This window comes from Hirundo rustica, chromosome 3 (assembly GCF_015227805.2).
Source record: "Hirundo rustica isolate bHirRus1 chromosome 3, bHirRus1.pri.v3, whole genome shotgun sequence".
Lineage (NCBI taxonomy): Eukaryota > Metazoa > Chordata > Aves > Passeriformes > Hirundinidae > Hirundo > Hirundo rustica.
Window position 1 is genome coordinate 44,748,630 of NC_053452.1, and position 24,810 is coordinate 44,773,439.

The 24,810-nt window shown below is 39.2% G+C and overlaps 1 protein-coding gene across 7 annotated transcripts in view; it reads right to left on the reverse strand.

Moving 5' to 3' along the window:
• The window catches only part of PCNX2 (pecanex 2), a 150,328-nt gene that overhangs the window by 18,509 nt on the left and 107,009 nt on the right, over positions 1–24,810 (reverse strand). For all 7 annotated transcript variants that reach the window (XM_058419568.1, XM_058419567.1, XM_058419570.1 and 4 more), the window contains 5 exons: positions 21,578–21,636; positions 18,974–19,189; positions 8,410–8,663; positions 3,870–4,103; positions 1,698–1,801 (listed from right to left, as the gene is read on the reverse strand). In XM_058419568.1, the coding sequence (XP_058275551.1) occupies positions 1,698–1,801; positions 3,870–4,103; positions 8,410–8,663; positions 18,974–19,189; positions 21,578–21,636 (867 nt within the window). The remainder of the gene's footprint in view (positions 1–1,697; positions 1,802–3,869; positions 4,104–8,409; positions 8,664–18,973; positions 19,190–21,577; positions 21,637–24,810) is intronic.

A 24,810-nucleotide genomic window follows, 5' to 3' on the forward strand; every position in this document is an offset into this window, starting at 1 on the left:
AAGTAATTTGGTTCATTGATATTTCTCAGATTTTGAAAAGACATGGTTTAGCTGACTCCTGAAATTATTTTTAAAATCTTTATAGAACACTATACAAATAATTATCCTCAACATTCATACTTTCCATGCTAAGCTTTGGAAAGTGTCTGATAATATTATCCCTTTGCATTAGCTACTAGCCATGTAAGCCAGTACAAATAGGGGACATTGTTATTTTATCTGTACTAGAGCCAAAGCATTGTAATGAAGATTTTAAGATCCAGTGGAAAGTACATGCAATGTGATGACAGTTTTAGGAAGCTTTTGTGTTATTTTTAGATGAATTCCTAATATCGCTGTGACCTATCTATTGCAGGCCCAGATCAAAAATCACTTTAATCTTTTCTCATACAAATATCATAAATGCACATAAACTTTCCCATCACGGCCCCAAACTCTAAAATTTGGATCATCAAAAAAATAGGACAATTTAAAAATGACTTACCTAACGTCACACTAATTTGAGTGAATAGAAATGAAGGGAGAAGTGCAGCCTAAAAGAAAACTACTACAGGAAGGGAATGTATAAAGACTAGTAGAAAAGAGATTACAAAAGCCACTTCAGAAAGCAGAAATCAGCAGCGCAACAAGAAATAAGCCACGTGAGCCACAAACATTTTGCATGGAAGACATAAAACAAAATTGTATAAATGTCTCAACAGATAACAAAGCCAGAATGAATATTTAAAAGGACTGTTTTATAACAAAATGCATCAAGATCACACATGCTGTCTTTGTTTGCTTGTTAGTAAGACAAATCCTCTCTGAGGAGCATGTTGATAGAGGTCTAGGTAGCTTTGCTCACCATTCTGTGATAACACAGCAAGGTCACTTGGAAACTGCATTTATTCAGCTTCTCCACTGTTACTAAACTCCTGTGCACACAGAGGGCTCAAATAAATCTAATAAAAACCTAAAATTATGTGGGAAGTTAAACGCCATTAAAATAATAATTATTTCATTAATAAAATGCCTCATCTGTAGCACAGTGTAAATTATACTGTATAAAACCCAAACAACTCAGAACTCCCAGTGAAAATGGAACAATCCCTAATGAAAATATAAGATGGAAAGCATATTTAGAAACTATCTCAATGAGGCATATTTTAATTAACCAGACTTCCTAGGAAGAAGTGTTTTGAATGAATGAACAAACGAGCAAGGCAGATTGAGAACAGACAAAGCTGCAGCCTCAGGAGATGAGAGGTTCTCCCTTCCTTAGTTGCCAGAATGAAGTGGCACAATGAACAGGAATGCACCCCTGAGGAATACAGAGGAGAATCCCCTTATACATTTATTATTATTTAGCTAACTACAACTCAGATGAGAGCAGTTTCTTCCTCTTCTGGAGATTTCTTTCTCCTACTGGAGTACCAGAGGTAGGATAGCATTCCAGTAGCCAGGCATGAGTGAACACAAGCAATAACCATTAGTACTCATTCTTTCAATCAAAAATTCTGCTTTTCCCTATAAAATAAAGACTGGTATTAATTATTTAGCCAATCACAAAGAAAAAGATGACCAGGTATGACAGAAAACATTTTATGGAGAAATGAGATTTCACCTAGATCTAATCTTCTCTTAAAATCCCACATCACATGAAAAAAGACAAACAGGTCTTTGTTTTAACATGAGGAAAAAGGAATCCTAAAGATTACCTGATGGCCATATTGTGAGATGCAGTTCCCAAAGCTCTCCGACCCAGTATGCACAAGGCAAAGGAAAGTGTCACTAGAGGAGAATCCTCATCGCTGTCCAGGTGCTACAAAGTTTTAAGATTTACATGTTACTCTAAGTGCAAACACATTCAAAAGCACCACAGTGCTACAAATGGTGACATTCATAACATTTTCATGTAGCTGGACCTACGCACCAAAATATTCTTTGCAATTAAACAGATCAAGAAGGATGACCATCAGCACCAGAGGATTTTTGCAAAATGCAAGCTTGTTTTGCCCACTGGCTGGAAACAGAACATTTCATTCTCAGGTAGTGAGATCCCAAGGGATTTTCATTTGTTTCCACTCCTCCCAGATCTGACATTTTAAACTGGAAGAGGTTCCTTATTGTTGGGAGACACTGCATTTGGAGACAGCCAAACCCCTTTTCATGGAACACAGTTCCTATGAAACCTTACCACAGATTCCAGAAGTACAATCTCTTTGGAAAAGTCTGGAGGCACACACTTTCAGTGAATAACAATATCTATCTAAATGGTTGATGACACTGACTTTCCATTTTAACAATTTTTTTCATGAAATTTTCACAAAGAAAAGTTTGTTACCAAGCAGGAGGAAAAATCTGGAACAATCCCTCATGCATGTTTGTCTTCAGGAGGATACAAATTATTATTTCAGTCCACGCGATAAGTGATTTCTTAGAGCTTTCTTTGACTGTAAAACTAAAGCCAATTATAATGGAGAATGTAACTCCTTCTATAAAACATTGATTTTCTGGGTTATGTGTACAGTGAACTTGGGATTTTTATCCCACTTCTTACATGAACTTTGCTTCTCTATAGTCAGTGAATTAAAAAACAAAGGTAAAATACGTAACAAAAAGATATATCTGAGTGTGTGTGGCACCAGGGCAGGCAGTAATTTGCCTTTTGAAGTCTAACTTACATGTTTCCAGCCTATTGGCATCCCTGAATCTATTATTGAATTTGAAAATCTAAGCCAGAGAACAAATGGAAAGGCATCAATTAACAGCAGCTTTCCTTGCACTGTGCAATTCTTTGTGTGTCAGAACCTGGGAGCTGAGACATGGAGATGAGAAAAAAAAGAAGCAAAGTATTCTCAGTAGGAGGAGATGGTGGAAAGGGCTCAGAAGACAATATCAACATAATGATATGCAGGGAAACTGGTGGAATGGTACTCAGCATCAGAGACATGAGAATGAACCAAAGGGGAGCAGAAACATTTGGTGATGTTTCAAGAAAGATTCAGTGACGTTACACCAGCTGAGGTCAGTAATGTGATGTGCAGTTTGTGATCCTCAGTGGAAAAATACACAAATAGAGCATATTGTGGCCAGGAGAGAGACACTTCTCCACTTTTGCCACTATCAGCAATAATCAGAAAATTAGATCAAGGCAATATGCTTGTTGGAAACTGTACTCTCCCTCTGGGCCATTTTGAGTATTCCATGGAAATACAGTAGTGCATTTCTGAAAAATGACCGCTGACCATCAGTAATCTTAGTGGCTCGGATCATGCAAATGCACAGCTGCACATCTGCCCTTGACCTAGAGCTGCAAGTGGTTTCACAGGGTTCTGTGGTGTGGTTCATGTTTGAGTCACAAGTTCTCAGAGGTGACCTATGCCAGCAGGGAGCGTGCCATGCACTCGCTCCCCTACCATCCTGCAACTGTATGCAAATATAATCAAATTTCTGAAAAGGATACACAGACATCACAGACATTTAGCAAATGTACCAATCACTGGCAACACTGAAGGAACTGTAATGCTCTGATGACATGCTCTGAATGGAGCCTGCTCTAGCAGTACTTCTGTGAGCACTTGATATATCCATGCTTTCTAGAGCCAACTAAATTAACGCTGTTGGAAATTTGCACAGTAAAGAATTGGTTCTGTATTCAAAGAATAATGCTCCTTAAGACTCCAGTTTTTGCACATGGGTAGTTTCCAAAATATGGGTTTTTTCCATTCCACAAAACATGTTTTCCTTTTACATTAAAGCTAAAAGCTGATACGAAATAAATTTTATTCCACTAATCCTGAGCAAGTAGAATAGTAGCCATGCACCATCTCCCTCATACCTCACAAATTAAAACAAATACTGCTGAAAAAAATAAAATTGACATGTACCTCCACCCTTTTCCTGGCACAGAACTGAATCCAGTCCAGATAAACACTGCAGAAGCTAGCTCTTGTTATTCCTTGGAGACACGGAACATAATCTTCATCTATGTTAACGTTAAACATGGCAAGGTCACGTTCAATATAATGCCACTTTGCGTAAGGCTGCAGTATCTTTTGGATGGATTCGTCTTTTATCCAGTCAAGGATTTTGGGAGAACTTGCTGTAAAGTATATTATACTCTGTTGACAAAATGGGAAAATGTTAGTCACTCTGAACTCTGATTAAAGCAAACGTATTTTACACAGAAGAGAATAAGCCAAATAGGACCCCGTTAAGAATAGTATGTGTGTGTGTGTGTATATATATATATATATATATACACATTTCTCACATTTTACTGCTTAACATCATTATTGCTTCACAAAAGTTTTCAAGTTAGAAAGATGACAATAATTGATATTGATAGCAGACAACAGAAAGAAGTAATATTTTTAATATCCTTCTGCCTTACAGGAAAATCAATGCAATGATAGGAAGAGAGAGTTCCAGCATTCAAACATGTCAATACTAGTGGGGTTCTAGAGTCTATCACCAAGAAAGTGATATCAACAGTAGCTTAGGCATGTTTTGAAAAAACAGTAGTAGATTGCCACATCTCAAAATAGGGCTCTTTTTTCCTCAGTGGACTTACTGTTTTCTGGGGATGACGCTTTCCTAATTCGTTATTAGCTACAAAGATGAGATGTGACAGACGTGTGTGACACAAATCTGTTATTTGTCAATGCAGCAGGTAAAGAATAATAGATTTTTTTTCTTACATGTCAGGTTAAAAAGCTGATAACTGATATAACTGAGTTGCTTTAAAAGCATTGAGGGAAGAGCAGCATTCAGCAGGGTCTCTTTTACCAAACACATAAATGTTAGAAAGCAGCAACACATGTATCTCATATCTGTGCCTGAGTATCTAAGTTCTTTCTTACCACTCTGTTTAGACACATTAAAATAATAATAAATAAAAAATTAATTTAAAAAATTCTATACAAACACAAATTGGAGCATATTTTCAAAAGAATATGAAACTTAAGAAGTTCCAGTGTGTTCCATCAGCAGGAAAGTGCCATTATAATGTTTTATAATATTCATATAGAGTTGGATTCCAAAGCAAACAAGAAGCAAGTATGATTCACAACTGAAGATGAAGTTCCACTTTACCCAGTCAATACCAGTAAATAGTACTAAGTAAATAAATGTATAAAATGAAAATATCATGGATTACAAAGGACAGAAGCACTACCAGCCCTTTTAAAAACCTCAGATGCTCTCCATAGTATTTCTTTCAAATTGTGTGAAAAATACACTAGGCAAGAGGAGAATCAAGCAGAGGAAAAAGACAAGTCAGACAGATTTAGACAGGATGGACCCTTAATTTCTTGGCATGAGGAGAACAATGCACTCCTTAAAAAGGATTCATGCAGAAAAAATAGGAACTGAAAACACAGCACTTAGCAAATACACAGACTTCTTGAATACTAGAAGATGTTTAAATAAGATGCATTGAGAAGAGATGGAAGAGACACAAGGGAAAAACACCACAGTAGTTGGGCAGGAAATTATTTCAAAATATATGCAGAAGGGCTACAGAAGCTGACCCACTTTGTTTGTGGGGAATAAAAATCCTTTCATAATAAGAAATGTATGCATTTCTAGCCTGCCAACGAAATTGCAAATGAAATAAATATGATTTAAGAATAAGATGTTCAGTGCAACTGGTTGTCTAAAAGACCAATACAATAATTATTTTTGAAGGCTAGAAGAACTAAAACGAAGTATACATTCTCTTTGTTGATTTTTGAGATATTTTGCTTTTTTTATTATCCTCATCTGTGTTTACAAAGAAACTGATTCAGCTGGGAAAAAAATCAGACTTGCAATCAGACACAGAAACAAGAAAATCTTCAGTTACCTAATTAAATTCTGCCCTTGGTAACTCTTACAAGATATGTTTTGTGCACAAGTACATCCTCAGCTATATGGCATTTCTGAAACAATATGGTAAATATTTACAATATTGTAAGCTACAGAGAATAAACCAGAAACACTCCAAATGCTCAATGCACTGGAAGTGCAGTTCCTGCAGAAATTCCAGCCTAAATGTTTTTTGAGTTTGTGTTTTATGTGACCTGAATACTGCCTCATCTATAGTTCTTCTTACATTTACTTTCACACCATTAAAGAGAAAGCGTCAAGGACTTTTAAAATGTTCACAGTGAAATTGCAAAGGGTGTTGCTCTAGATTCCCCCAGAAGAAAGAGCTGAGGAAGGAATGAATTCTCACCTCTGTGTCTGATACAGTTTATTTGGAGGCAATCATTAAATAAACAGGAAAAAAGCTGATCTAATACATATTATAATCTTCTCACTTCCCAAGGCTGTACTAAAGATTTTACCAAATCTTTTTAAAGCTTCTGTTTATGAAAAAAAACTAATTACTTTAAAAACACAAGGAGAAAATATCTAGGTAATTTTGGGGAAGTGACATTCTACAGAAGGTATTTTTTGAGTGCACCCCTCCCTACATTAAGGGAGCCCCAGCCCAGGCTAATATCGAAGGTACCAACAGGTTGTTATTATTATCTTCTGTTTGTCCTTCCCTAAAAAGAGAAGTAGATTAAAAAGACTGACAGCCTGAGAAGGAAGACCAACCTTTCTGAGAACGGAGCTCTGTCAGTGCAGTATAATAATACTGCCTCAACTAAATCTAACAAGAAGATATTTGATTTTCATGCCTTCAGAGCCATCAGCAGTGCACATGAACTCTGTATAGAGTGGAGATAGAGCCACAGCATGCCTCAGTGATGTGGAGAGCATTTAACCCACTCCCTTCTACTTAAAACAGGATCAAGCACACCTGTACTATGGGATGAAAGTTTGTCTAAACCATCTTACCTATGTCAGCTGCTTCTCAGGGGCATCGAGAATCAGAAGCTCTAAACTACCTTCCAGTTAACTTTTACGTCACATGTGGTGAACCTCACACCTTCCACAAGCCCTCCAAATATTAATTCATTTTAAGGCACAAACACAGTTCCAGTTTATAAAGCAGAATTCTTCACTGCTTTAAAAAGATGCTGATTAGATTGCAGCTTAGATTGGGATTTTTTTCAATCTCATTCCCCATCAAAAGCTGAGTCATTTCCCAGCTGGCACCAGTTTATGTTCCAGTTATTCAGGTTACCTTTTAAAGTGAAGCAAAGCAATTGTAGCAACATACACATTGAAGAAGAGCTGGGTTTTTGTTTTGGTTTGTTTTTTTTTAGCTTGGTTATGTACCTTTAAAATAATTTATAGCCACAAACCCTGCTTCTAAAATGAAAAAAGCATGCTCACATACAGTTTTATTTCTTATTAGTTTATTAAACAAAGTGGGTTGGTTACCAGGCCATACTGCCTTCAAAATTACTTACGAAATCCCAGAACTAATCAACTGCATGATCAAAGCAGCTTTGTAAGGCAATGAGCTTGTTTTTACAACACTGGTTCATTTGCAAAAAATGGTGATTAATTTGTTTACAACAGGTCTATCTCTGAAGCGGACAGATTTTTACAATTGCAGAGATATAAGTAAAAAAGAGGTGTCAGGGATTGGAACTTTAGCAACTGGCGTCATGGCAGTACCAGGGGCACAGAAAGGAGCACTTGGCTCTTGCTGTTTCAGTAGACTACGAAGCTCAACAAATACTTCATTTACTGGATTGGGAATTGTTTTGGCAGAGGATGAAGATGTCTTACTAGACTATAAAGTTCAATTATTTTTACAAATTAGTATCTGTGTGGTTATTGTGGTCTTAATAACAATGTAAATATGGAAGTGGTGTAAATTAACTGCTGTGTAATCAATAGAAAAAAACAACTTCAAACTTGTTGTGGTATATACATTAAACAGAAGGTAAGAAGGGGGTTTGCACTACTAAAACAGTACATTTGAGAAACAGCTCTTCAGAAGTTTCCCAAGAACTTTATGCTTGTTAATACCTTTCTTTTCTTTTCCAGGAAAAAAAAAAAAGAGAACCCCCCCCAAAAAGCAAAACAGTGGAAAGGCCAAGGCAAGAAGAAATAACAAACTGTTAGTGAAGTGTTGTAAGGACATAAGAACATAAGTAAGAACTTTATCTGACTTTATCACTACAGGATGGTAACTCACCTTCTTGGATCTCCACTGAAGCATGCCTGCCATTTTCTGTACTAACTGCAAGTATAAGTGATCAGAATTAAATTTAGCAAAGGGAGACATGAATTAATTATCCCTATTCCAGTGGAAGGTGACCCTGCCATAGGAGGAAGGTTGGAACTGGATGATCTTAAGATCAGACCAAATGATTCTGTGGTTCTATGGTCTACCATCAGCTCAGTCTGACTGCCAGACTGTAGTGCGGATGGATAAACATAAAGCAAAAAAACCTGCAAATGCTCTTTCTTCTATAGACAAACAGCATTCTATTTGACAAACCTGCCTAGGAACAAAGTCCACTTTCCCAAAGAGTTTACCTTGATATAGTATCTGATGAGGATTCTGCGCAGGTCGAACACTTGCAGCATTGTGGCGGCGTTGTTGTCGATGATGCTGTACCCTTCCAGGATGTACTGGGTTCGTGTGATCTCCCACGTCAGCCAGCGCAGGTTAAAGGCTGCATTACAGGACAGCAGGTGAGGCAAGTGCCCAGGCTTACAACAGCAGCAGCCTTCGTTGTCTTCGTCTCCTTCTGTTATTGCTTCCACCTCTCTCTGCTGGCAGTATGTCCCTTGGCAGTGAGAAAAAGAGAGTGTGCTGCCAGTTATTGGGGGAGGAGGACGCAAAGGACATCTTGCAAGCTCACATGCAAAGTATGTTTGAAGGTTGTATGCACTTAGCAAAACTCTGAAAAAACGAGCTATGGCAACAAACTCGATGTGCTAAGCAAATAAAGGGCTGTACATGACTCTTTTAGTACAATCACCTGTAAAAGCCAAAAGGGCCTGATCTAATGTTCTGGTTCTAATGGGTTCTGAGCTAAGCTAAACTACAGACCACAGCTTCTGTCTTTGTTAAAAACTCGCCAGGAAGGAACACTAATGAGTCTCACTCCATAAGGCACATTAAGCAAATTGATCCCAGTCTTAGTCTGCTGATTCAACTAACATACTGGACCCAAAGAAAGATTTTAGTGTGTCAGAGCACTCGTAAAATCTGGGTTTTAGCAAACTATCTTGGAAAGCAAGTTCCAAAAATAACATCTACCAGGTTGTTCTCTCTCCCACTGGAGTAAAAGCTGCTCTGGATCAAACATCTCTAATGAACAGCACTAGTGGCAGTACATCACAAGAACAGAACAGCTTTCTAATTAGTCTATTACACAGGCTTTAGATCAAAGTAGAACAAATTTTTCTAAAAAGGGTGTTACCTCAAAAAGAAGTCGTGAGGCAGATGCAGAAGCAATAATGCAGACTCTGCATTTTCAGCCTGTGCTGTGCACACTAGATGGTCAAGCCGAGCCCTTGTGGATTTGAAATCTATGAATGCAGTTTCTGTACAATGTAGGGCACTACTAATAAAAACCAAGGCAGACACCCATGTGCTCCCCCCAGTATTCTCAAAATACATAAGTTTCATGTTCTTGATGTATGCTTCTTTTTAAAATTTACTCTCCATGGGCTGTTGCAGAACTTACTCCCCCCCTGAGTTTGTACATAAACCATCTTTCAAGGGCATCTCCTCTGATGCAAGTTACACATCTTGCACAGGCCTTCTTGCCAGAGGTTCAGTATCACCCCACAGACTGCTGACTCCATCAACTTCTGCACAGACTCGACAGGAGAGGAAGATGTGAGACACTGCACTGCAGTTCAACAGCTCCCTCCCCACCAGGACCAACAGACCTGTTGTGTCACTGTAAATGAGAGAAGAATTTGGCTGTGTTCATCACCTGAACATTCAGCCAGGAAAGAACACAGTGCCAGCTTCAACTCCCTGCAGTCTGCCAGCACCCCAAAAGAGAGCCTGGAGCAGGGCAGCATCCCAAAGGCCTTTCTGTGGAGCATGATGACAACTGCTGTGCCCTGGACTGTGTTCCAGCTCCATCACGTCTCTTTGGTCAACAACCTGCGACCTTCAGTTTGTATCAACCATAGAAATAGCATCTAGAATATTCCTTTCTCCTCGCTAAGATAAATCTTTCAAAATACAACAAAATATGCTAAACTACGGGTTATCACTTCTTTTTTTGCCTGTGCATCTGCTAAAATGTGTGCAGCAGACAAAACATAAAAGTAAAAGAGAATAGAAAAATCCAAAGGAAATGTGTGAGAAAAAACAGGATCATAGCCCTCAGAGATGAAGGAAAAAGATTCAGTATATTCCAGTGTTTTCTGTTCAGTTTGCCGTGAATGAAAATTTACACTGTGAACCCAGTGTTGCTCACACGCTGATAAGCATTCCTCCTTAGGCTTCAGGGATATACAATATAAAAAATTATTAAAAGTCTTCAGGTCATCCAAATATAAACATCTTGCCTTTCAATCCTGCCAAGTACAAAACATGACCTATTAGGATGACATTTCCAGTTGGACTGGACATGAACTGGACTGCTTCTGCTTCATATTTCACAGATTTCTACATGAATTAACACTTACTGCTCAACAGCAAAAAAACCAAGAACTGCTCTGGGTCAGAGATGCTTCTGTGAAATCAAGTCAGAAGACATCGTACTCAAACTGAAGTAGGGAAAATATTCCTTTGTACATCGCTTGAAAAGAGTAAAAGAAATGCTCCATGCTGGTGCTGTTACCCTGCTGTTATGTTTATTTTTGAAAGTTTAAAGGTCTTTCAGTATGACACTGAATTTAAGAGAAGATACATCATCATCCCAGGTGCAAAATTAAGTATTGTCAAATGTTTGCAAGTGATGGAAAATGAAAAAACACAATGAACAACTGTCCCTGATCTGTCTACAACAACAGGACTTAAAGATGCCTTTACTCAGTCTATGTAACTATTTTTTTTTTTTTCTTTAGGCATGGAAATGTCAACTTTTATTTCTGTGGAAGGCTTTATTCTCTGTACTACTGCTTTCAGTAAATGCCAAATATTGTTACTGCAGTTTCTGTAATAACTAGTTTTCTTAGGGGACATATTTTGTAAAATACAGGCCCAAGGAGGCTGGTAAGGCAAAGAAAATAATTCAAAAGACCCTCAATGTTTAAAGGAAACTGTCATCACATGCATAACAAACAGGACATGATGCCAGAACATTATTTGCATTCTTAGCTAATTCTACAGGTTAAAATGCCTCCAAGTTATCTTTGCTAGGTAATTTTAATCAGTTGGAGTTAAAATTATGCTACAGGGGGTGCAATCAATGTTCAACTTGAGGAGAAAGAGTCATTCTAAGAGGAACTGTGTTATTACAAAAGCTATGTGAAACAACCAAAGGAGTTCATGTGGTCATTTTATGGATTTATTCCAAAGAATGAAATCAGAGGTGCGCTCTTCAACATCTGGCAAACATGCACTTGATTAACAAAAGCAGTTTGATGGACTTGGGCACTACCACCCTGGGGATTTGGTGTCTTCACTGCTTGCAGAGCCTCTGGAGTATCCCTCTTAAGTTTAAATCTGTAACCTGAGCCATGGCTCTGACCAAACACCAAATCCTCATTCCTGCTGTATTTCCAAACAACATCTAGTAAAAGAACTCAAGTCTACAAAGACAACATCCAGGCTGAATGCTCAAGTACGTGTTGCATGTTGGTTCCCTCCCAATACCTGCAGTCGGTTCTAGAACAATTTCCTCTCATCTTTAATGGAGCCTCGCTTTAGTCCATAATACACTGGGCTGGACTTCAATGCCAGATCGGCATTTTACTGTAAAATTTCATTTACCAGAGCATACATCAATCCTTTCTGGTTCTTTACTCCAGACACTGGTACCACAGAGACTAAGAGCATGTGCTCAAGAGCCTTATGCATTGAGCCAGAAGGGACAGGACACAGTAAATGAAGTCAAGCATTTGTGTTTTTGTCTTTTACAGAAGGCTGGCCTTGGATTTATTTTGTATGTCCTATAAGCTGATTATTTAAATGACAATTTTTATATTGCTTCCCAAAAAATTAGCAAGTTCAAGCAACTCTGAGGGAATTATTCATAAAACCAAAGAGCAGGGAACAGAACGTGCGCTTCACTTCTGCAATATAATTAACTGTAGTACCATTAAATATTAAAATGCAGAATAATGTTTTCACTAGTAATTAGTCCTTTCAAAATCTAAGGGAAAACATTTTTTTACATTTTACATTTTTACATTTTTTTTTACATTTCCTTCTGCAGTAGAAGGAAAATAGTCTCATGCACTTCACTCAAGTTTAGTCATTCACTCTGACCCTTGCTAGTATAGATGTGACCAATTCATTTGTAAGATATCTAACACTGGAGGGTTGCCAAAAATCCATCAATGTAAACATGTGCCAGCTGAACAAAGCAAGGTCAGCCTGTGTGAGCTCAGGAGAAAGCCAGGGTGACAACTTGGAGCTCTTTGCATTTTCCTGATGCATCAGGATTTGAGGACAGACTTGTGCTCTGCCAGAATGATTTGACCTAGATGGCAATGAGAAAACTGAAACTGAAGACTAATCTTGCTTCAAGAGGATAAAATACACCTAACTGAATGATCACCCAGCCTTCTAGAATTAAAGGCTGAAACCAGTGTGCTTTTGAATTCAACTGTGAAAACTCAGGGAGTGAGAAGTGTTTTCCGAGATCTGAGAGGCCAGAAAGAAAAAAGCATTACACAACTACATACTAGAAGTAATCTAGGAGCAGTTTTAATTTCCATAAAACACTTCAGTTCAACAACGCATCCAGAACAGGGACTAATTATTGTGGCTGAAGGTAGCAACAGCTTGAGCACTGAAGATTGCTGACAAATAAGCAACCAGGGTACAAATCTACACAGAAAGGGCTCACGCCCAGGGTAACTCCTTTCCTAAGCCATGCAGAGGTCTCTTCACGGACAACTCCACAAAAACACCTGGTTGCCCACCTTTGGTTTGGCAAAACCAAGCACAAGAATGTCTTACAAATAAATGCAATACAGTAGAATTATCTGTCTCTGCTTCAACAACCTTATGCTGCAAATCCAAGTACTCCCAAAGTCTTATGGATAAGGCTCCTTCTGAACCAGCATTTCTCTTCTGCTCAGGATAGCAGTTTAACAAGCAGTAAGTTATCACACAAAAAAAGCATCAGATATGGTTCTAAAAACACAAAAAACCAAATACTTCAAAGAGGAGTGAACTGAGCTCACAAATGGAAAGTCATGAACATCAGAATTAGACACATTCTGAAAACCTGCAACTTTTTTGGCTCCTTCCTGCTCTTTTGCTTGTGGAACTGGGAAAAAGAACAGATTTTATGAGTTCTGATAGTCTCAGTTCGTTTCAAAGAAAAATTTCAGGACTTAAAAAACAGTATCAATTCCTCAAACATCAAAGCTGTTAGGTATAAAACTGTGGTTTGGCTTTCAGCTGCTTCAGGTGCTTGTATGTCTGAAAAACAATCTGGTTTTCAAACCAGATCAGTTGCTATAATAATAGGCACCCCCTCTCCTCAGAAACCTTTCCTTTTCTTGGCCCATAGAGACACATTAAGAAAAGCCACATGGAAGTAGCATTCTCCAAAGACGTTTGTTGTTAAACTTGCAGCTACGAAATACCACAAAAACTTCTCATGCCCCATCTTTTGCAGTGCAATGCAACATGCAATATTTTGGTTTTGGCAAAGATATTTTCTCAGTAAAATGGTTGCACTGCATTTAACAGTTTCCTTCCTTCCAGAAGTCTTCACCAGTGCAACCACAAGTATACACAATATTGTGAAAGGAAGAAAAAGGAAAAAACAACATCAAATATTTATTCTAGTAAGTGCTATAGTAACTATTCTATTTGAAATTTATAGATGGATCATCATTGTACACCTAGAAAGGCTTATACATCACAGATTTCTTGCATTTTACATAAAGTATCCTCTTCCCTGTTTCATGCTATTCTTCCCAATTAAATCACCAAGATTAAAGGAACCCCTTTGTAGCCTTTCTGTCCCTGTTTCTAGTATTTCCAAGAATTGTGTATCAGTCTTTGTTCTTTCCCACAAACACTGCATGTTTGATTTTTAATCTTTGCTCCCAAGGGATGTATCAAAAACTGCTATTTTTCTCTGAACTCTTTGTAATTTATCAATACCTTTTAATGTTCTGGTACATACATTGAACATACCTCAAGTGTGGTCTCAGGAAAAATATGAACATGGGCACTTTTACTTCCCAACAGCAAGAAGTGATTTATAAAAAAGTAAAACTTGCAACCACTCCTTAAATAAAGAATGACTCTTCCTAGTGCTACAGAGCCTTCAGACACAAAAATCAAACACAAATAAATATTCCTTACACTGGTAATGCACTTGCTACTGTAATAAAACTGTGCACCATACAGATACTGCAGAAATGAGTAACTGTCCTTATTAGACATCACTACCATGCCTAGAGCACACAGCCTGAACTGGCTGCTTTCATACAACATTTTGTGTGGGAAATAAGCTAGCTAGCACAGAGAGAGCCCCACAGGCAATCCCATCCTGCTGCCACAGCTGCCTGCCACTGTGTGCAGCTACATCTATGTCTGCTCTGCTCTTCTTGCCTTGATCCATTTAATGAAGCTCCAAGTGAAGCATGAATATCGCACGTGCAACATGCAGTAACACAAAATCTCAGCAGAGATTTAGAAGTTCATTAAATTAATGAACATTAAATTAATGAACATTAAATTAATTAGAACTTCTAACTCCTGTGCAGGAGTTAGAAAACAGCTCCTGATAACTTCAGCAGCACCATCAGTAAGTAGCTTCTACACATGTAATGCCTAACTAAATATTCTCCAAAAGACACTTTGTAGACACACAGACTAAATAGGAAAACATTTTAAATCTTTGTTCTACAGGGGACTCCTGAGAGGGAGACATTTTGACATTGATCCTGCTGGTTCCCTGACTGTGGGTTTTCCCATCTCTTCCTTTCAAATTAAATGATATGTTATGTATTTCTTCTGGCAGACTGCTTTTAGCATTCCGCTGTGGCCTAACGCACACAGCAGAGTTAAGTTACTGAAGGGCTCTATTCCCCCACACCACCGGGCAGCTCCTTGGAAGTGTTCCCCTGGTTTCAGCTCATTACTACCTTCTCTTTATTGTCCATAAAGGAGGAGCTGGGCATTTCCTGTCCATGCCTGGAGGTCTTGAGCCTCCCCTCCACTTTATACTCAGGATGAATGACAAAATGGAGGCACATCCCCTTGCTGTCCATAGAATGGAAAAGGGGAAAACTAATTCATTCAAGGTGTTTAATACAAACAGAACTAAGGACAGATGAAAGGAATCCCAGATTTGCTGACTCTCTTCTTTCAGTCTGCTCCATCTGATGCTGCCTGCAGGCATTTGACTGGGTTTGTTTTTTCATTTAAAAGCTGAGAGGAATGCTTCTCTTACTAACAGAAAAATATCTGGATCAGTCTCTTACAATGCCAAATCTCAATTAAGATGGACTGCAAATGGAGGAGGCAGCAAGTACCTCCTGCCACCGTACACTTAAATTCAGAAGGCTCTGTGACTCCTTCACCACCAGTACTGCCAGCAAAGCCTTTCAGCTACCACAACGAGAAACATGTGTAAGAAAATCCAGAGCTCCACAATGCAAATATTACTTTTGGTTTAGTCATAAACAGAAAACAGTCACAGAGAACACTGTTGTGATTCACTCATTTCCAAAGCAAACATAGACTTCCTATTTAAGGAACAGCAGATTCTTGGGGCCCTCAATTAAAATTTCTTGTTTGAAATTGAAGTTAAGCAGCCAAAGCTCAGAAATTACAGATTGCAAGTTCCTCCTCTAGGCCTTTTCTCCCCCTTGTGGGAAACCATTCAGCACAATGAAAGGAGTTAGGGTCCTCTGTAAAAAACAGACAACTAAAAATAGGAATGCAGGATGCCCAAAGCAGAGTCTGGTGCTTAATAACTGCCACTTTGTAACCCATCAGTTTCTTCCAGGGCAGTTCCATACACTCTCACTTCTGCAGAAAAAATTCCTACTGTATTCAGTATTCAGGCTGTATTCGCTAGCCCTTTGCAAGACTTGAAATGGGGAAGAATGTGCCCAGTCCACACAGGAGATGTCTCTTGGTGCTGCTTGGTGGAAGCCTGCTCTACCTTCCTGCTCCTGTAGGCATCAATTCTATTCAAGGAAGGGAGCAAAAAATGCTTTCCAAGGCAGAATTTCAGTCTCAGCTTTCATACAACTTCCTTTGAATAGCCTTCGTTCATCCCCTTATGAAGTTCTGCATTCAGGTCAGCCCCTCTGGCTCCTTTTACTCAAACTAGTGCCTGAGTGCCTGGGCACCCCTGTGGCCTGCAGCCCAGCTCCTTGTCAGCAGAAGGACCAACCCACGTACAGGAGGGGCACAGTTCTGCAGCGTAGTTTATCTAAAGCACACAGGCCCTCATGGGTTACCTGGAGACACAAACAATCTGGTGTCAGCACATCACCCCAGAAGTCTCCACTGGGCACACAGCAGATCATCTGCTCACATTTTGGTCTCCATGAGGCTTTTGTCATAGTCTGCATCAGGCAGATCCAAGCATCCTTATCTGGCGTGTGTTTGGTTCCCCTCTGGGCTCCTCTGCTTCTCCTACTCCATCCTTAAGCAGGCTTGTAATCTGTGTGATTTCTCTAGCCCTCATTCTGCACAGTCCAGTGGGGTTCAGCTCTCACATGGCATAGCAAATGCTGAGCTGGTTTTGTTTCAGGTAAGTTCCTTTATTCAACCCTTCATGCTTCTCTGCTCCAGGCCAAGCAACAGAATAGTGATACACACTCCTTGTTTCTGTTCCCATAACAACTCCCCTACCAAATACTCTGAAAATCAGAGAAAACTTCCTTACATACCATGTCTGTGAGGACACAAAATAACCACGATTTTTGTCTTATTCTCAGAACAGGATTATCCAGTGGGTTCAGAGAAGACAAGGAGTCAGTTTTTCTCCTATTTCCAACTACTTCCTCCTCTAGTATTGAGCAGTCTCTTCCCCCAGTGATACTCTGAGGGTGAGGAGGCATAGGGAACAAGATTTGTACTGAGGATGAGATAACCTAGGTGAAACCACCATTTCCCCACTCCTCTCCACCTCCAGTAAGTGACATTACCTTCCAGTTCAATTTGCTGCTGCTCTCTTGGTCCAGGCCCATCAAAGACTCAGGTAAGAAAGAGGCTGGCTGCTTTGAAGGATGCCAGCCACCCCCTGAGGAGTGCCAGAAAGACGGGGAAAGAGGATATTCCTCTTGAGAACTCAGCTGGCTCTCAACAGCAGTCCATGAAAGACATGAGAGACTGTGGGGCTCAGCCCCAGCTGAATTTAAAGACCTGTTGCAGCTGGCAGACATGCTGGATTCTATTCACAAAATAAAACATTATTAACTACAGTTAATTAACACTAAACAGCATTAGGCAATCTGCACGGAGAGGTCAATTTTCAGACACGTTTAATTAGTTAAACTGTGATTTTAGGCATTACAGAGATGCCTCGAGAAGTGGCACACTGCAATTTTTGAGCTCTGCTCTCAGATCCAAGTGCCAAATGGCACTTGCTGGCTTTGAATGATTCTGGCTCAATGTCAAAGAAAGTCTTCCCAAACCACTTTGCAACAACACTATCCAGTTGTTCCCCATTCAACTTCCAGTTCATTATGCCTGTCTGCTAGGCTTGAGCATCCTCTCATATGCTTTCATCTGTTTCCAATATTAACTTTACTTCTACTGCCCGGCAATGGTGATGATAGAGAGAGACCCAGCAGCAAGGGGCAACTGCACAGAGAAAAAGAAAAACCACCTCACAAAACTCCTATAATTTAAGTGGGAAGGAGATTTCTTTCTTCTGTTTGTTTCAAATCTCACACTGAACTATTTTAACACAAAAGGATGCTCAGCAAAGATAAATTTTGGAAGGCAGACTTCAAGTACCTATCCCTGACACAGCAGCACCACTGCTCGCCTTGGGGATACCCAAAGAGAAGAAGAACACAAGAATACTTGCACGGATCTTTTGAAAGTTGAAGCAAGCCTCAGAATCACACATGCATGACCAAGTATTCCTCAACAATCATCATCAACAACAAGAAATTATACGGCTGATATAGAAATTCTCTTTCTTCCTTTCCAGTTGTTTTTCCTCACAACTTGCATTTGTTCTGAAGAGGCATCTCCTGAGGTACTACAATACCAAGCTGTTTCAGGCATTTACTGTTTTCTTTCCACATAACTTTGCTGAGGACACGAGAGTGTTATCTTCATCCCCACTACAGAGGAAGGGAAGTGAACATGAAGCATTCACCACAACCTGTTCAACATCCTACATGGAATCTGTCACAGAGTCAAGACTTGAGCCCACACGTTATTTCCTAGTCTAATCCTCCCACACTTAAGTGCATTCAAAGAGCCAGTCTGTCGCTTATTTTCTCACTCTCAACCCTGTTGAAAAGTCACCTTGATTATACTCTGCTGTTCTAGTGTGACAGAGACCATCTCAGCACCGGCTTCTCGCATGGTTTGACACAGGATATTTTCCATGGCAGGAATCTTGTTTTGCTGTTTTTATTTTTTTGTTTGTTTGTTTTCCAAAGACAAGGGTTTTTGGGTTGAACAATTTTAAGAACAACTCCATTTTCACAGTTATGGAGGAAAACGAATAATCTGAAAACATAATAAGCATTATGCAAAAGATCTGTGAACCCAGCAAACCACTCAACAAGCCTTTCTGAAAGGTTTAAGATACTGCAGAACATGGTTCCAAATTTCTTAACATCTAGATTTCAAAACAACATCCATATAATGATACAATGAAGTACCAAGCTTTCAGAGACCTGTAGAAAGAGAAAGGTCCTCAGACTCTGTGTCCTACTATAGAGCTGTGACAGATTAAAAAGACAGACAGGACTTACTGCTGGTTTTGTTGCTATTTAAATCATCGCGGATCCTTACCTCGAAATTCGAGCCCTCTGAGCTGAAAGGTGACAAGGCCATTTCCAATTTCGATCAAGTGCACAAAGGCATTTAAATAATCCGATGTCAGAATAAAACAGTCTCCCGTGTTGTAGTTTCCCCAGCGGCCCAGGATCAAATCTCCACAAAGAGACTCCTGCAGAGATCTTGTCAAATGCTCATAAAAAATGGAGTTGAGATTATTGTCATCATTTCCTACAACCAGAGCAGAATACATTTGTAAAAAAAATTTACACAAAGACATTCTGCACAAAATTTAATGTTCTTTTCATTCCTGCTTCCTCTAGCTAGATGATATCTTCCTGATACTTTATACAATCTACACTTCCTAGGTAGTCCTTCAATGAATCAGGTTAATATGAACATTGTAAATAAAAGATCACATTAGTGATAACATGTATGTCAAACTCAATCAAATAACCACCATAATTTACAACAGTAAGAGTTTCTTGGCTCCACTGAAAGTCTCTGCAATGCTAAGTTAATGTCTACGTACTATTCTTAATCTAAAGAACAAAAAATCATTATTACTTCAGAACATTTGCTTAAATTTGAGTGTTTTTTCTGAGACTTTTAAATACTTTGGTCACACAGCTACCAATAATTTTTTGGGATTTTTTTTTTTTTCTTTTAGTCCTTCAGGAATTTTTCAATACTTTGTCCATGAAGAATGTGTTGGTACTTAAAATGAGGATATTTCTTTTAAAAGAGTTCACTCAGTATACTGAGTAAGAATGAAACATTGACCACTAGAATTGCTACCACTCTAAAAATTGTAGCTGTTCAATTACACATTGCTTGGACCAAATGCCCAGGCAAAAACCACCCTATCACAGTCTAGAAGTGTCATCTCATATGGGTCTATGGTCTTTAACTGGATACAAAAAGGAGCTCTTTCTGATAGTGATTTGTGAAAGGGACTGAACCCTTCACAGATGCTGTCATGGTGCCACATAATCCAACATGATGTTATCCTGCGCTTGTACTCTTTTACGCAATATATGCTTGACATGAGAACTGCTTTCCTCTTCTGTAATGCACCAGCATCCCACCTTCAACATTCTTAAAATGCTGGGGCATAGATACACATACAAACCAACATCTTGTAGGTGTGTTTGTATGCAAGGGAGTGTAGGTGGATACAGATGCACAGGCAGTCATGCATTTTTATGTTTGTGCATATTTAGGAGATCTAACATGGAGGAGGAAAAACCCAGAAGATGAGGCTTGCAGAAGCTATGGCTTCCCCTACAAGTTGCTCCTTGATACCAGAGGAGAGGGTCTGTAACTACACTGGCTTTTTGTGCCCGTAGCCATTACACACCCAGCCCGGGTATATTTGTCCATGTGTGCCCATGTCCATGAAGACACGCTCACCTGTGCACCTTCTGGAGTATTTTTGGTCAAAATTTAAGCAAGTCATAAAATGAGTCTTTTAAGCAGATACACAAAAGGAATGTTTTTCTTGAGCTACAGGGTTTAAAACATAATTCACCTATTAACATATATAATAATGCTAAAGGTCATTGGTATCAGATGACAAAATGGCCTTGGTAAAAATCTTAGCTCCCTACCTTAAATCATAAAAAATAAATAATTAACTATTGATGCTTCAAACTATTAATACCTCTCTTGCCTTCTTGGACACTCTGGATTTAATCCATTTCTGCTTGAAGATGTATATTTTTCCATGTTTATTTGTTCGTGTTATTGATGTAATGGGTAAGGATAAAAAGGGTGTGGGAGGTAAACCAGCAATAATTAAAATGTAAACTTCTAACCCTACAATACAACCCCAGCCATCTCTGTGGAAAGACAAAATTGGCCACAGAACCCTAAAGTGAAAAACCCACATATATTAAACCTTGGCTTCTCTCACTGGGATGGGACTTTGTCATGTGACATTGGCATCAGCTCCCTCAAAAAGGGTTCTGTCCCACCAGGCTCTGAAGAGTGTCAGCTGATGTATCACATGCTCTCTGCGTCCACTGATGTGCCAAAACCTGCTCTCGCTTCCCAGTCTCACAGGAACGACTCAGTGTGGCCTGAGAAGTTGCTTTGCATGGCCACAGACTGGTGCTCATTTAATGCACTGATACTCAGCAGAGCAGCCTGCTATCTTTCCTACTTCTTCCTCTTGCAAGTTTTCCAACTTCCCTTCTCCGCCCTTGCGAAAAGATTTCTCTCCAGGGAAGAGGAAATACCTGTCAGCCCAAACTGCTCAGTGGTAGGAGCACCACTAACTTGCTGCTTTTTTTCCAAAACCTTTCTCTGTCCTCAGCTGACCTCTGAGTCCAGCTAGGGTGCCTGTTGCACATTCTACACAAACCCCAATGTTGTGATTAACCAAGCAATTGGCAGCCCAGCAGCTCTCTGTCTGATCAGCTACACCTAACAGATGAGTAAATTTGCTCATCGAGTCACACAACTTAAACTGGTGCTCTGCTACATTTAAAATGCTCTGGTTTGTATACACAACATTTAAACCCTTTGCATCTCTTCAGCTTTCCCAGCAAAGCCTCAGCAGTGTAAATACATCACATTTTGCAAATCAAGCAAGGCACCCAAACTCCCAGGCCATACCTCCATCTTTTTCGATCTGAATTGCCAGTCTGGTGTTGGAATGGTCCGATCTTTTGGTGCTGGAAATAAAAACATGTTTACAGCCAATTCTTTTGTTTAAATAAACAATTCTCACAATGAACTTTTTTGTTGTTGTTGTTTAACACATCTCTTCGTTTTGTATTTATATAATTAGGCAGTTCAGACTAATCCATTCATCAGGCATACAAAGATATTTCAGGTCAGTATGGCTGTTGATATTGTAGCTTATCAGCACACTCTTTCTGCCCATTTTCCCTCGTGTGAGGCACAGTCCGTTAAGAATTTGTACAATAAGTACAATGCTGTGTACTTAAATAATTGAACTGGCTCCAGAAACAGGTCAGCCAGGTGCCACCAAAACAGTGAATAGAAAGAATATTTAATCAGTCTTTCTTTCCTTCTAAGCCTTAAGGGAAACAGCCACAGAGTTTTCTTTAGGTGAAAACATTTCTGTGGGAGGGTATCATCTATGGAAAAACAATACAAAAATACTTTACTTAGTTTCATATTTAGCTAGGCAGCAACAGGAGAGTCCCTGGTCATTCTTATCGCTTGAAAAAGAGTAAATAGAGGGCCTTAGTTCATAGAGGCACTAACCCTGCCACTCTTATGAAGGGCACATTCCCTACTCAGTATTTTCACTGTAGCAGGGGAATATAAACAACACAGGAAAAATTATTACAGAAGAGAAAGCAAGTAAAAAGGTAGATTGGATTGAGCTTTTATTACTACCTGTAAAAAAAGACACTATTAAAGTCAGAAAATAAGGAATGAGCGTACCACTGTGGGCCAGCATGTGCTAAACAGAAGAGAATGACTGTTGTGGTGAGTAGGGATATTCAACACCAAGTCCAAGCACCCAGGGGTACTTGGGGTAAAAGTGGAACTCTGGCTAATAAAAATGCTATAGTAAACATCAAAAATTTCCCTGAAATACTGCTCTGGCATGGGTATATCAGGATTTCAGGACACTTCATTAAGAATATTGCCTCAAAAGTTTTGTGCTCAATCACAAGCCTTAACAGAAGACCTATCTATCAAATATGTAAATATGATCTCTCATTCCTTGGAAAATGAGATTAAAGCATAAGCAGGAAAAGGCCCAAAGAACAGCCAGCATAAGGTTACGTGTGACAGCAGAAATGGCCTCATCTGTACAAAGGCCAGGAAGCACAGGGGAGAAGAGCCACAACACCGCTTTCCCTGGCATGGGATCCAAGGGAGAGACCCAGGTGTGGCCTTCACAGAGTCCTTGGTGGAAATGCAATGAGATTGGCACGGCTGGGTGGGACTAGCTGGGGTCTGGCTCATGGCATGGGGAGCACAGGGCCCAAAGGAGATTTTGAACAGGCTGGTGATTGGCCAGTCAACCTCCACAACTTGAATTCAGCTCCTCACTGTGAAAACTGCAGACATGCCCCAAGGAAGGCAGCACCAAAGAGGGATCACTTAAAAGGGAGGCTTTTAAACAGCTTAAGTAACACTGAAAAAGGATGGTGTAAAGACAATGTTGTCTTTGAAACACAGCAGAGACTCAGTAGCAGTTTCCAGGATTTTGCACGGAAGTTCATGCTGAATCCAACTGGGAGAAGGATGCCGCTGATGTGTTACGAAGTAATTTCATCCACTCCCTGTAGCCTCCCCAAAAAAGTTGTGGAAAACTGACCAACAGAAAAATTGCACACAGGTTTCCAGGCAGCAGACTGAAGAGGAACAGATTTGCTTTAGTTCTACTTCCTAACAAAAGCAACTGATTTTCTTCCTTAAAAAGGCACATTCTCTACTTTGCAAAAAGTAAAAGTACAATTGAGAAAATAAGAGTCTTAATTAAAATTATTTGTAATTAATATTATTATATTATCTACATAGATTAACATTTTATTTGAGGCATTATTTATCTTCCTGCTTCTGGTTGGCTCAGCTCATTGTAACTGCAATTATCATTTCCTATTCAACAGAAAATGGCAATGGGGGAAGGGTCTTCTAAGGAGTTCAGAATATAAAGAATCATTTTACTTTAAAAAGGTTGTCAGAATTCTTCCACCCTGATATATATCCACCTGCATATGCAAGAGCAAGCATAAACATCAGGTTGTGGAATTCAATCAATTTTCTATTCTCAGCAGAGAAGCACTGCTGATTTCCAAATGCGTATGTTTTAAGATTGTGAGACGCTTTATTAACTTTCAGTCCCTCTGAAATCAGTGTGGTAGTCTAAGGTAAAAGTTAATACTATTCTTTACCCCAGTTTCTTACCTTTTATGTTCTGGAGGCATATGAGACCCATAAAATCAACCAATATTTCAGAAAATTCTAATCTATAATAAACAAGAATCCTTTTGCCCAGCATGCAGCTCTGTGTCTACTTCTTTCCCCTCCTCCCCTTATTTTTTCCTTTGACAGAAAGATGCATGAAACAATCAGGGAAAATCACAAGTGCTTTGGGACACTCCAAGATAGATGATGCAGCCTGACTGGGAAAAGGGGAAGAAAATAGAACATCTCTTAGAAACAAACAAAAAACAAAACAAAAAAAAAACCAAAAAACCCCCACAAACCCCAGCAAAACATAACCAGGCTCCATTAAGGCTTTGTTTAAGCAGCTAAAATATGGGCTTTAGGACATGAGAAAAAGAATTTACCTTTTCAGACACTATTAGAAAACCTTAAATCTTTATGCAGTTATTACAAGGTATAATTTTATTTCCTTTTTTTAAGATCAAGTGTGATATAGAGTTTATGAAGCAAACCTGTGCTGAAATTCAGCTTAGTTGAATATATGCTGTAGGTAATCAATTCTGGATTTTAAAAGTCTCCTATAATTATTAGTAACCAAAGCTGTGTTTGTATCTTCTGGAAGGCAATGGGAATTTGCATTGGATTAAACTATAATCCACTACACTTAACAATCAAACCAGCAATACCTTTACTTCTCAACCAGGACCTCTCACTGTGAACTTTAGGGATTAGTAGGTGATTTGGGCTTTCCTCCAGCGGCCTCTTACTTTATATTTGGTTGCTACTACTCATCCAATGTGATAATTAGCTCAGTAATTGAATTTCCTCCTGAATTGCATTATTCTATGCAAAACAAGTACAGTTCCTCCAGTAAATGCCCTAGAGAAAAAGTGATTGTGTTGAGTTGTCTTCAGCAATTTAAAAGCCAACACCCTGCTTAGCTCCTGAAATACCTATTTCATGCTCTTTCAATC